The 12030-nt window shown below is 44.7% G+C and overlaps 1 protein-coding gene across 9 annotated transcripts in view; it reads left to right on the forward strand.

Annotated features, from left to right (window-relative positions):
- RREB1 (ras responsive element binding protein 1) overlaps positions 1-9967 on the forward strand; it is a 127150-nt gene extending 117183 nt beyond the window's left edge. For 8 of the 9 annotated variants that reach the window (XM_072853245.1, XM_072853248.1, XM_072853246.1 and 5 more), the window contains 2 exons: positions 2287-3033; positions 6207-9967. In XM_072853245.1, the coding sequence (XP_072709346.1) occupies positions 2287-3033; positions 6207-6727 (1268 nt within the window). In that variant the 3' untranslated portion in view covers positions 6728-9967. The remainder of the gene's footprint in view (positions 1-2286; positions 3034-6206) is intronic. The other variant, XM_072853252.1, reaches the window with a different exon arrangement.
- Positions 9968-12030: the final 2063 nt, after the last annotated feature.

Consider the following 12030-nt stretch of genomic DNA (forward strand, 5'->3'; position numbering starts at 1 on the left):
GGCCCCGGTCACTGCGCAGCTGTGTGAATGTTAGGGCTGTGCAAGGGCTGGGGTGGGAGTGGGTGTCCAGGGAAGGACAAGGACCCTTTCAGTAGCAGCGGGGAGTCACATCGGTTGCCATTAATCCTTCCTTTCATCCCCACTCTCGGGCCAAGGTGAGGTGCTGCCAATGAGAGCCAGGTATGCTCGTCCTGCCCCCAGATGCAGCATGTGGAAGAAGGTGGCAGGCAGGAACCCATAGCCGTGATTCCTTTTTAAACGTATCCCCTGTGCAGATACAGCCTGGATTTGGCTTCTGGGCTCTCTCTCTTGCCTGCGCCAGCAGCTGCAAGACTCAGCTACCTGCCTTGCATCCAGGAGCACCGTGCGTGGGCCCGGCTTCTCATACATGCCTGGCTCCCATTTCTCTGGGTTGCAGAGCAGTGCTTCTCCTTAATTATTATGCATCGGCATTTCAGCTCGAACGTTAGGAATTACCTCTTTTTGTTTATAATAGCTTTCTTTTTTTATTCCTTTTTGCCTTAATATAGCCAAGACATAAGCAATGACGCAAAACACAAAAATTCAAATGCAGATTCGTAGGGCACTTATAGGTGACTTTTGTTTTCAGATGCCCACATTCTCAAATTCTCTAGCATTATACACAGATTATGGCTCAGTTGTGTGTTTTAATGAGCAGATAATTAGATGAGCAATGAACTTTGTGGAAAGCTTTTGTGTAATCCACTATCTATGTAAACGGATCTGTTTTGATTAAAAGGTGCGATTATCTTTTTGACAGGTCACTTCTCCCCCTTTCACCCCCCCCAAGAAAAAGTGTATTGAGGATTACGCTCTATTAAATGATTTTTCATAATTACTGGAAATGCTGCTTAGCTTTGACATTTGTTTAATGGCCTTTTATTATCATTTGGGCAAGGAGATGGGGTCAATGCAAGTTATGCTGCATTCGAAGTACTAAGTGCCTGGGAACTATCTTCTTATCTTCTGTCATTACTCCTTGCTTATGAAAAAAGCCTGTAATAGGAAATCTAGGCAATTCGGAGACAAGCACATGTTGTACTTTGTCAAATGGAGAACTTAAACTGCTCTGCTAGAGTTTCTAAATCCCTGTAGTTACTCAGCAGCGATCAGGCTTGCAGATGAATGCTGAAATGCGTGTTAGGTTGTGCGCTCCCTTGGCTGCATGCTGTCAACAAGAAGGGGCTGGGCGGGAGGACTTAAGGTAAGGAAAGTTTCAACTTTCAGAAAGCACAGCTTGCTAAGTTCGTGTCCTGGAACGGTTGCTGGAAAGTGGCACGGGGGATGCAGTTACATGCCGTGCATCATCGTCGGCTTTGGCCTCCAGATCCAGTCCAGCTTGTTTCCTATTTACACATACACTATTTGTATAGAGCTTGGAAGGGCTACAGCTCCAGCCCTTTGTTCTCCTTAAGCGCCTTATCTGTTTTATTTTTTTCGACACGTTATGTCTTCAGCAATGTTAATGCTACAAACTGATAAGGAAGCAGAGGAGGTCATTAAGGTGGATGTCTTAGGTGGCTTTTGCCTTCTTGTTGGGGGAACTGTGAAACAACGAAGGATGCTGTTGTTTCTGTTACTGCATCTTGGCTTTTATGTTTTGGTTCCAGGTGGTATCAATGTAACAAAGAGTGTGTGTCAACAACCCACATGTGGACTAACTTTTGCATCTTTTGCTTATATGACGCATACCCGACTTTTTAAACTGACTTCTCTTATTGTCTGTGCTAACCTTTAACATTTAATTGTACCAGTTGGCTGCATGAGGCCTTTACATTCCCTTTGAAAAGCGTTTCCCGCTACTTATAGTTTATAAGTTAGTTTGATTAATATGTGGTTGTGTATTACTTCTATCTATATCCAAATTTCATACAGGAAATATTCTAAATAATACATCCATGTGTCTCTGGTACGATGTATTTGTAATAGTAGTGATCTCGACTCTTCTTTGGTGTCTCAGCATTTTGCGTTCTCTGGTAAAAGAGATTATATTAAAAGTGACTTCAAGAAACTGCCAAGAAAGTGAGTGTATTTTAGAAAAGAAAGCACTTGGTTACAGAATTTTAATCATCTTGTTAATTGGGTTCTATGGTGTTTTGATCTCTTTTCGGCTGTAAGTTACTGGCCTGGGTCACAGATAAGAGAAACAGATCTTGGGACACTTGATCAGAAGCAACGCTCGTGGGTCCGTGTGCAGCCTTACCGCTGGTAGTTGTGAATTAGCAGAGAGCATCCCACTGAAAGTTTCTCTCTGTTTGCTTGCAGACAGCCAGTCTGATGCGGAGACACTAGCTACAGGCAACGAAGTCTTGGACCTGACCTCCTGCGAGAAGGAACAGCCAGAGGAAATAACAGAGCTACCAGAGAGTGAGTGTGGCCCCAAGGAGGAGCAAAAGGCTGACTCCCCTCTGGCAGAAGAGGATGCCGAAGAAAAAGCGGATGGATATGAAGAGGGCCCTGAGGAAGATTCTGTAAGTAACAAAAGTCTTGACCTCAATTTTGCCAGCAAATTAATGGACTTCAAGCTGGCAGAGAGTGACCAGAGTGCAGGCAGGAGTTCTCAGACTGAAAGGAAACATGCCTGTGACATTTGTGGCAAAACCTTCAAATTTGCTGGCACTCTTAGCCGTCACAAAAAGGCCCACACTCGTGAGGACAGAAAGGATGAAAGGAGCAGTGAGGATGAAAGCAAAAGCATTCAGGATGATGCAGGAGCTCCCTCGATGCAGGACTCTGGTCTTGAGCAGGAAGAGTCTCCGATGGACTTGAAGGTAGTGGAGTCTCCTGTGGACTGTGAGGCAACAGGAAAGGAGAATGAAGAGAGCGAAAGTGTCTCTGAGGGGGAAGGCACAGAGAGAAAGTCCACTGAGAAGAGCAGTGATGACAAAAAACCAAAGACTGATGGGGCTAAGAGTACTGCAAAAGCAGACAAAAGAAAGAAAGTCTGTACTGTGTGCAACAAGCGTTTCTGGTCTCTGCAAGATCTGACGCGACATATGCGGTCTCATACAGGTAAGAAGAGACTTGAGGGCAGAACAGATTACGAGCAGGTCTGCCACCAGACCGAGGCATCTGCTTTGTAGGTGCACGATTGCTGCTAGCGCTTGAGGTTGGAGACACTGCTTTTAGTCCTACAGGTATCTGCAAGGTGTCTTCTCTACCCCAATCCCCTGTGCTGCATACAAAGCCTATTGAGGGAGCGGGAACAGTCAGCACTGCCTTATCTTCAATTCCCAAACTGTTTTTCCCCATGTTTCCTTGCAGAGTTTAGAGGTGAGGGCAAGTATGGAGATCCCTGGGCACTTGTTCTGTCCAGCTTCTGAATCCCTTCTTGTCATGTGCGTGTGGCTCTACCTCTTTCGGGTATTTTGACAAGCAGTGGAGAAACCTGGCAGTATATGATAAGATTTCATCTCTGAGTGAAAGTTGAGAGAGAGAGAGAGAGAGTCTGGTTTTGTCTGATTATCTAAGCCTGGTATGGGTAATGTGCTGGTGATCTGCGTGACCTGCTGCTTGAGTGAAAGGCAAAGCTACAGTGGGCACCCTGCTCTTCATTCAGGCTTGGGCAGGGAAGGTAGAACACAGGTAGTAAAATGCTTGTCCGATGAATTGGCTCAGCAGTTAAAATATGTGGGATCACTTTATGCAATACACGGTTTGCAGCAGTACCATGCAAAGGAGATGAAGCCGTGAGCCAGCGCAGAGGTGAATTAATCATTCATCCTTATTAATGCATCCTTATTAATGATGCATTTTACCTGTCAGCAAGCTGCTCTGACATGGGAAAACTGGTGCATTTTGACATTTTGTATTTTTTGAAGGTGTTCTCTGCTGAAGACAAGATCTTAATGATTAACAAAATATTTGTGCTGTAATTGACCGTGATGTTTAATAAACTACACCAAAGACAAGTGCCCTAACCAAACTTTTTACCCTTCTGAGTCATAAATATTGACCTTTTGAGTGCAAAACTGACCTGTTTTCTTCTGGCATTGGGCCACAAGTGAAACAGGGGATGGGTCCCATTCTTGTGCCTATTTTCATACTAAATTAGGAAGTCTTGGAAAGATGCTAATATGTAAAGTACTGAGCTTTACCCCCAAATGATACACTGGTATGTGCCCGTGGAGAGTACCATACCGTATGTTTTAATTCTTTTCATTACATGCTGAGCAATGCAGGCCTTGTCAGTACTCTTTTTTTCCCCCAGTTGTTTCTCTCTTTGACACTGGAGGATGTTATAACATAGAATAGGTGTTGAATAGGAACCTGGATCAGTGCTTTCTTCAAATTTAATAAATGTAAATACCACCTATCCTCACTGTTAAATCAACACATTTTCAACTGAGGATTTTGCCTCAATACTGCGGGTTGACTCTCCTCCTCCTTCTCTCCTTCCCACTTGTTCAGCTATACTGACAAAATACTGTCAGGTTGTAATATTGCTTATACTTTGGTTTTAGTATGTGGGGTTTTTTAAAGATAACTGTAAGGTTTGGGAATTTCTTTACTCAGAAGAGGAGCATTTGGGACATGCTGAAGTGTGCAAGAAACCTCTGCCTACCTACTGAATGGCAATCAGGCTGGAAATGTTTCATTCTCCCCGTGCAGGCTGCTTCCCAGCAAAATAGCTGTGGGGTGCTCTGGTGCCGCCTGCCCAAGCACAGGGTGAGCCACGGCACTGCATCAGCCACAGCCGAATGCTGGATGGGCAAAGGCTGTCGGCCAAAAATGCTCCCGGGGAGCCATGCCCTCCCTTGATAGCAGATGCCTAAGCAGGGCACCAGAGAGAAATGTTTCTAAGAAGCGTCAGGCTTCCCAGGAACAGCAGGACCTACTTGCACATTTCAGCCAGCCACCTCAAGTTTGTAATTGGTTTTCTTTTAATGATTGCAAGCATTATTACAAGTGAGAAATGAGCCGCAAGTGTCTTGTTCTGTATGCTCATTGGCACAAGATGGTGTCTTGATGGCATTGCAGCACTGAAAAATCTTTAATAGGTGCAATCAGTAAGAGAGAATGAAGTGGTCAGGGTGGGACCTTGGGTTCTTCAGGGCCAACAGCACGTTGGGGCACTGTGCTTGGTTGGGACTTAGGGGGAATTTTGTCTGTGGGGCTGTGGTTGCTTTGTTTTCTGATGAGCTCATGCTTAGGAAAGTATTCAAGCATTTCAGGTGCAAAAAGCAGCTCTGAGATCGGAGTAGACTACCTGTTGATTACAGCAGAGGATGCCTGCAGCTGCTCTGCGGTTTAAGATTGCAAAATAAGAGGAAGAATTTTGTCTTCCAAGTAGCATTTCTGGAATGGGTGTGAAGAGGTTTTTCAGGGGCTTTCACATGTCACTCTTGTCCTAAAGCACCAGTGGGCTGAGGAACACCAGCAGCTCTGTAAATCACATCCCGAGGCAGGCATTTTTAACCTGGTCAGTAAATTTTGATCACCTCTAACAGACACCTCCTGTGTCCCATGAATGCCGGACAAGTCTAGGTCCTTTAGCTGCTCTGTGTCCGTTTTAAAACGTGGTGATACTGTCATCTTCTTCACAGAAAGAGGAGGGGCTGTTGTGGCAAGGGTAATTCCTGACAGCTTCTCTTCGACTTCGGTGATTAACTTGCACATTTCGTGCTTGCCCATCTGTCAGCATCTAAGAGAGAGGGAGATGTTTTTTCATGTGCTGTTTGGTTCAGGTTTTAAGCACTGTTGATGAGTTACCTGGGCAGTATCCTCATCCTTCCATCTCAAGTCCTCTCTCCCCGTGTCTATCAGGGGCTGACCTGCAGCAGGGAGCCCCCGTGGTGAGCTGGTTCACAAAGGCTTTTGAGCTCCAGAGGACGACTGCAAACTTCTTCCAGAAAAGTTGCTGACTAAATTAGACAGGATGCTAATGAGCGCCCAGGGCTTATGGTCTTCCTCCCTCCTTAGTGCAGGACCATACCACGCTTGTAGAAATCTCAAGACACTTAGTTTTGGTTTTTCATTTGTGCCCCAAGGGATTTATCTGTATTCCTGTTTGCATGCCATCAGCTAGTTTGCTAGTATAGAAGCAAAAAATCTGCATAAATGTGACATCCATGTTTGATATAGGTACTGAATTTCCAAAGCGCAGAGCATCTTACACTGCTCGAAACAAGAGGGAGGTGCGTTTGTGACCTTACGGCTGACTTTGTATTTTAATTGTCTTCTAGGTGAGAGACCGTACAAGTGTCAAACCTGTGAACGGACCTTCACTCTGAAACACAGCCTGGTTCGTCACCAGCGCATACACCAGAAAGTCAAAAATGCCCGAAACCATGGGAAGGAGAGCGACAAGGAGGAGACCCAGTCGAGGTGTGGAGAAGACAGTGAAAATGAGTCTAGCCACAGTGGCACCAACCCCATCTCAGAAAATGAGTGTGACTCCGCGGGGGGTGTCGGTAGCCATACATCACTCATGGGAAGCCGGAAAGAGTCCTTGGCTGGCACGGCCAAGGACTCCCCCTGCAGAGAGGAGAGGCTGAGCGGGCGAGGAGCCGGCACCTGCCTCGCGGAGCCCACCAAGAGTGCACAGAAACAGACAGCAAAAGACCAGGAACCTCGGGGTAGCTCCGAGCATGAGAGGCCCTCAGGTTTCATTCAAGACTTGCTGGAGATGCACAACAAAAAGTCTCCCATGAATCACATCCTTGCCTCTGCAGACAGTGCACCTCAGCTCTTGGGGGTTGAATGACTTGCTAGGAGGTTGGACCCGTCCCAGCACGCAAGCTGAAGCCAGCAGAGCAAGGTTTCTGGAGTCTTTGTTTTTGGAAGAGCGACCTACAGCTGTGGGGAGAGTATGGCAGACTGGACGCGGTGCCATATGCCTTTCAGTATAATAATGCAAGAGACTACAGTATATACTGATTTGAGTGCCTTACTACTTTATTAGATCTTTTGGTATCATAGATTTTTTTCAAAAATGATTTTTTTTTAATATTTTAATGAATTATTTGGAGAGGACCTTTTTCATTTAAGCATTAATGTTACCTTTTGTATTGGTGTGCGTGAGCTTGTTCTTGTATATCTGTGATAGTCGCTGTGTTTGTTCTCTGAGCTGGAAATGGGGGCAGTGGGGTGGGAGGCCCTTGGATACCACAGCCAATAACTGGAAGAAAACTTATGTGAATTTCATATGAAATAGTCAGAGGAAATGCAGATGAGATGTTGATTTATTGTTTTTTCTCAGTAGATGTTCTTGCATTTGCCACATGGTGGAGCATTAAGCCTGTTCCAGGCCTGAACAACGTGGCAGTTGAAGGTGTTCAAAGTGGTTCAAGCCAAAAGCGGGAAACACAACGAATTCCAACCTCACGCTTGTTTCCACTTTTCAGCATTAGAAATGGTCTTCTAAATCCTAGGGGGTGTTTTCTGGCCGTCGTGGACTGAGTGTGTATGCAGAGAAGAGTTACATAGCAACGTAACCTATGGAAATTATGCACCCGCTGTTATATATGTTTGATTTGCTTCAGTATATTATTGTTATTATTATTTTATTATTATTTTGTAAATCCATCAGTTCGCTTGTCTCTGCAGTCAGCAGAAACCAATGGGCAATATTTGCCCACGCAGATGCGTAACGCAGCTTGGATCCCCTCTCGAAATGTTTTTGACTTAACGCTTTCACCAGCTCCTCTTCTTATGTTGCAGCTCTTCTACTGTACTTTAAATGAAACCTTTCCTCTGACCGGAGAGTCAAATGGAGGCCAGCGAGGTATCATCACACCTGTACAGGCGAACATCTCACTCGTGGTGGGGTGCGTGTGCGTGCGTGTGGGTGCGTGTGCGTGCGTGTGTGTTGGGGGGAGAAGTGTGCGAGAACGGGGCCGTGTAAGGCCCCTCCAAGTGCACAAGAAAGGCACTGCGAGTACTAGGTTAGTCTTGTTGCAATCACATCGGTGACAGCGTATGTTACTTCAAGAGCAAAGTTATTCCGTCTTCCAGTTGAAAGTAAGCAAGAGAGAAATGCGAGCCTTACCGTCATCTTGCTACTGTCATGTTCTAGAGCAAGAAAATACTACTGGTAATAAAACTACAGATATAAGACATGTTAAAAATAAATAAAATAAATTAAAAAAAATTCTTCCTGAGATTTTGGGGTTGATGCTTGAAGACTTGAGGTGTGTGTCTAAATTTCATATCAATAATTTAACCCCTTTAATGCTGGCAGCTGGGATTTCTCCCTATGGCTCCTGTTGCCGGCAACAGGTGACACTCCAGCCACCAATATTGAAGGGGTTAAGCGAAATGTATCCTACTGTAGCTGCGCATTTTTAGGAGTGCCCAGCATTTTTGTTGTCCTTGTTGTTGTTGTCCTTATTGTTGTTTGTTAATTGTCCTTCAGTCATGACCTCTGGGACAGACAGAGCCATAATAGCATTGCCGGAGCCTCACTGTGCTATTCCACCGCCGCAGCCCCCCAGCCCAGCCCAGCCCAGCCCGCACTGTGACCCTCCCTCCCGCCTTCCCTCCTTCCCCCGCCCCGCAGAATCGCTTTTCCTGCTCTCACCAGACATGGAGGAAGTGGGCCTCGGACCCAGTCTATATTATATAATATATATATATCTATATATATCTATATCTATATTAAAAATTCTCCGAAAATTTCTGGAGACTGAAATCTCACTGTCCAGAATTCAAAGGAAGAGAAACGTTCTCGAGTAATATTCTTGCAAATAGAATAAAAAAAAAATGGTTGAGGTATATGTGATTTCTATTTTTTTTTTGTTGGTTTTTTTTTTAAATAGGGATGTTTGAACCAGTTCAGAAACAAAGCTAACGCCAGATATAGATAAATCAGTCACAACCAATGATTCATTTGAAACTACCCAGGTGCATTCTACTTAATTAAAACCAGTTCACGCATCCCTTAAATTGTTATTACTATTATAATTATAATAATTATTATTATTATTATTTTGGGTATTTTTTGGTTTTCGTCGTTTTGGTTTTTTTTGTTTTGGTTTTGGTTTTTTTGCAACTCTCCACACTAAACTGCGCAATACTGTGGGGGAGAAGCCATTACTAAACTATATGCTGCAGAACAATGTAGCAAGTAATTAATTCCCAGCAGCCTGCCGGGACATCTGCTAGCAATAATCACTATTGATTTAAAGCTTTATTTAGCCTTTATCTATATCCTAGTAGAGTATAAGATCTTGCCACATTTTATTGACATTTTTATTAGTTGAGTTTGACTGAGAACCGTTGCTGTTGTTGGGTTTTTTTGTTTCCCCTCCTCCCCCAATATTAAACTGTGAAATTCATAATGTGTTTAAACTATGGGTGAATCTTAGGCTTTAGTTTGCATGTTCAGCTAATTTGTCTCTATATGATTTTTGTTTGAATCTTTTTATTTTTTTTCCTCTCTCAGGGCTTTTACAAAAAACAAACAAACAAACAAAAAAAAGGATCTTCTGAAATTCTTTTGCCTGAGTTGCAATGGACTTAACATTGAGATAATTCAATCACTACATTAAGCACTTGACTGTGAAAGCGCAAAAAAAAATAAACAAAGGAAAAAGAAAAAAAAAAAAGAGAGAACCTTGTTTGAGGCTGTTGTGAAATAACTCTTGGGGGCTATGTGACAGTCTGATTCCATTTTCAGAATGATTCATCATCTTCTCTCTCCTCTCTGTGTGTCTCCTTTCTCTTCTCTCTCTCCACGAAGGAAGTTTAATCCTAGTGATTTCATCCCATGCAGGAAACAGTAATAAATGTGTAGAATTCATATTTTTCTAAAGGGAACTTAAACTGCTGCTACGAATTGTGTACAAGACTGGTTTATGCCACATGAACAGAGAATCACACATTTGTTTTGGTACTTTTATTCCTCTTTTTATTCAGTTGTACAGTACTTCCAAATTCAAAATAAAAAGTAAAAGTTGTTCTGTATCAAACCATCTAAGCAATAAAATGTTATATTTAAAAATTATAGGTTACAAAATGGACGTGGCTTTTCTTGCGGGTTTGTTGTAACGTGCTTTCAGACTTCTCTGCTAGAGGACGACGTACAAGCTGGAGCTTACCTGTGTAAATAGCATCACTGTTTCTCTTCCTTCAGTTGGACTGAGGTTGAATTGGAGATGATCGTAGCACTTTGAAAATTCACGTTCATTTTGACCACCGTTTTCTGGTAGTCAAACCATTGACTGCAGTCAAACCAGTGACTACCATTTTCTGGTAGTCAAGCCCCTTTGAAATGGTGCTTTTCTCGCGGTGCAGTTCCTTAACGTGGCAACCGAAGATGGCAGGAAAGTACTTTGGTGCTGATTTTCCTGCACAGGCGTTGGGTCAGGGTTCTCTGTCCTTTTTTTATTAACTGTAGCCCCATGATCACGTAAGTGAGCGTCCTTCTGGCACGCTGTGGTGATTGACAGCGTATCAGTCATTTTCTGTATAAACGAAGTAGGTTTCTGTCACCATGGTTTTATTTTTACATAAATGTGTACGGCTGTGAAATCTTCAGGATGTGTTTGAAAGCCACGTGCATGTGTCAAGAAAAAGAAATCTTTTGTTTTGGCTTGTTGGAGCCACCTTAGCTGCGTTTTATATGCTTTCCTATAAATAAAACACATTTCACAGGACAGTGAGCCAAAGAATCATCTGAGTTGCATATCCAGTTCTGGAGGCCAGGGAATTGCAGCAAAGCCGAAGCATCCGCGTCTTCCTACGTCCTGGTGGGATGGTTCTTTCTGGTAGAGAAGTGAACCAGATTCAGAATTGGAAAGACATACCCAGGGGGTAAAGTGCTGCTGCTCTCCTCCCTCTAGCCGCCTGTACCTCCACGACAGGGGTTAGAACTCCCCACAGCACTCTCTCTGCTGAGGAGCTGGGCCCTCACTGCCCAGCAGGGACAGGTTAAAAGAAAACCAGTCAGTCAGCCAGCTCTGCCCCCAGCCAAGGGTATCTGATGAAGCAGGGCTCTGTGAACTACCTCTGGGTGGGCTGAAGGGGTGGAAACAAGGTTTCTGAGGGAGGAAACCTGCAGAAAATCACTCTCTTCCCTCTCCCACCCACTGGCCTGAGAAATTTCCCCTCCTCTTGAGAGATGGATGGGAAGACTCACATCCAAAGGGTGTGGGGACCTGTCATGAGGTGTAAAAACCAAATGGGATGCGTTTATGTGGCTAGGAAGCAATTGTGACTACTTACTTACGAAACAGATGACTTAGAAAGCACTTGGCTCTTGGCCATGGAAGGGTGCAATTTGTGTACCCAGCCCTTTTCTCCTTCTGCCTAACTTTGTCGCTGAGCATCCCTGAGCTGGGAATTTCCCTGCTCTTCTTGCCTTCGACAGGGTGGTGTCCTGCAGGCCAGCTGAACTTTGCTCCTTGTTGGCATTTGCCTCTCCCTTCTCCTGCCTCCGCTCCTCCCCGCACTAACTCCGCTGGCAGCGGTAGCTAGAGCTGGCCTGGAACATCAGGTTGACAGAGGGATGGGGAGGTGGTGGTGTCTCCACGTGCCTCTTGCGACTTGCTGCTTCCTTGCCTCAGTCCCTAAAGCTTGTCTCCCCACTATTTTAAAGGTGAAGCTGCAGGTTAATTCTTGGCGTGGGTGGAGAGAGCGGCACAGCCCCTGTGTCGTGGATCTGTCTCACAGCAGTGCCCCAGGTGTGGAGTCCACGCGCTCACCCCAGAGCGTTAAGGTTTGGGGAAGACCCAAGTCCTCTGCCACCACGGGGACGCCTTGGCGGCAAGGGGCACCAGGAGGGTAGTTTTTTGGGAAGTGTGGAATATGAACGTAGGCTGTGGACCATGGGGATGGGCAGGAGGGCTGGTTTGAGACAGCAGGCTTGGATGAAAATTGCCTGTCCCAAAACAGGATATGGAGCCTGGTTGGAGCATCTTTTGCATATTTACTGATACTGAAATGCAAACTGGTAAAGAGAAAGGAATAAAAGTATTTGTTTTCCATTATCCAGCTGTCACAAAGTACCCAGCATTTGGGGGATGGGAGGGCTGTATACCTACACTTAGATCTTCAGAAAGTAAGTGC

Source organism: Ciconia boyciana, chromosome 2 (assembly GCF_034638445.1).
Source record: "Ciconia boyciana chromosome 2, ASM3463844v1, whole genome shotgun sequence".
NCBI lineage: Eukaryota > Metazoa > Chordata > Aves > Ciconiiformes > Ciconiidae > Ciconia > Ciconia boyciana.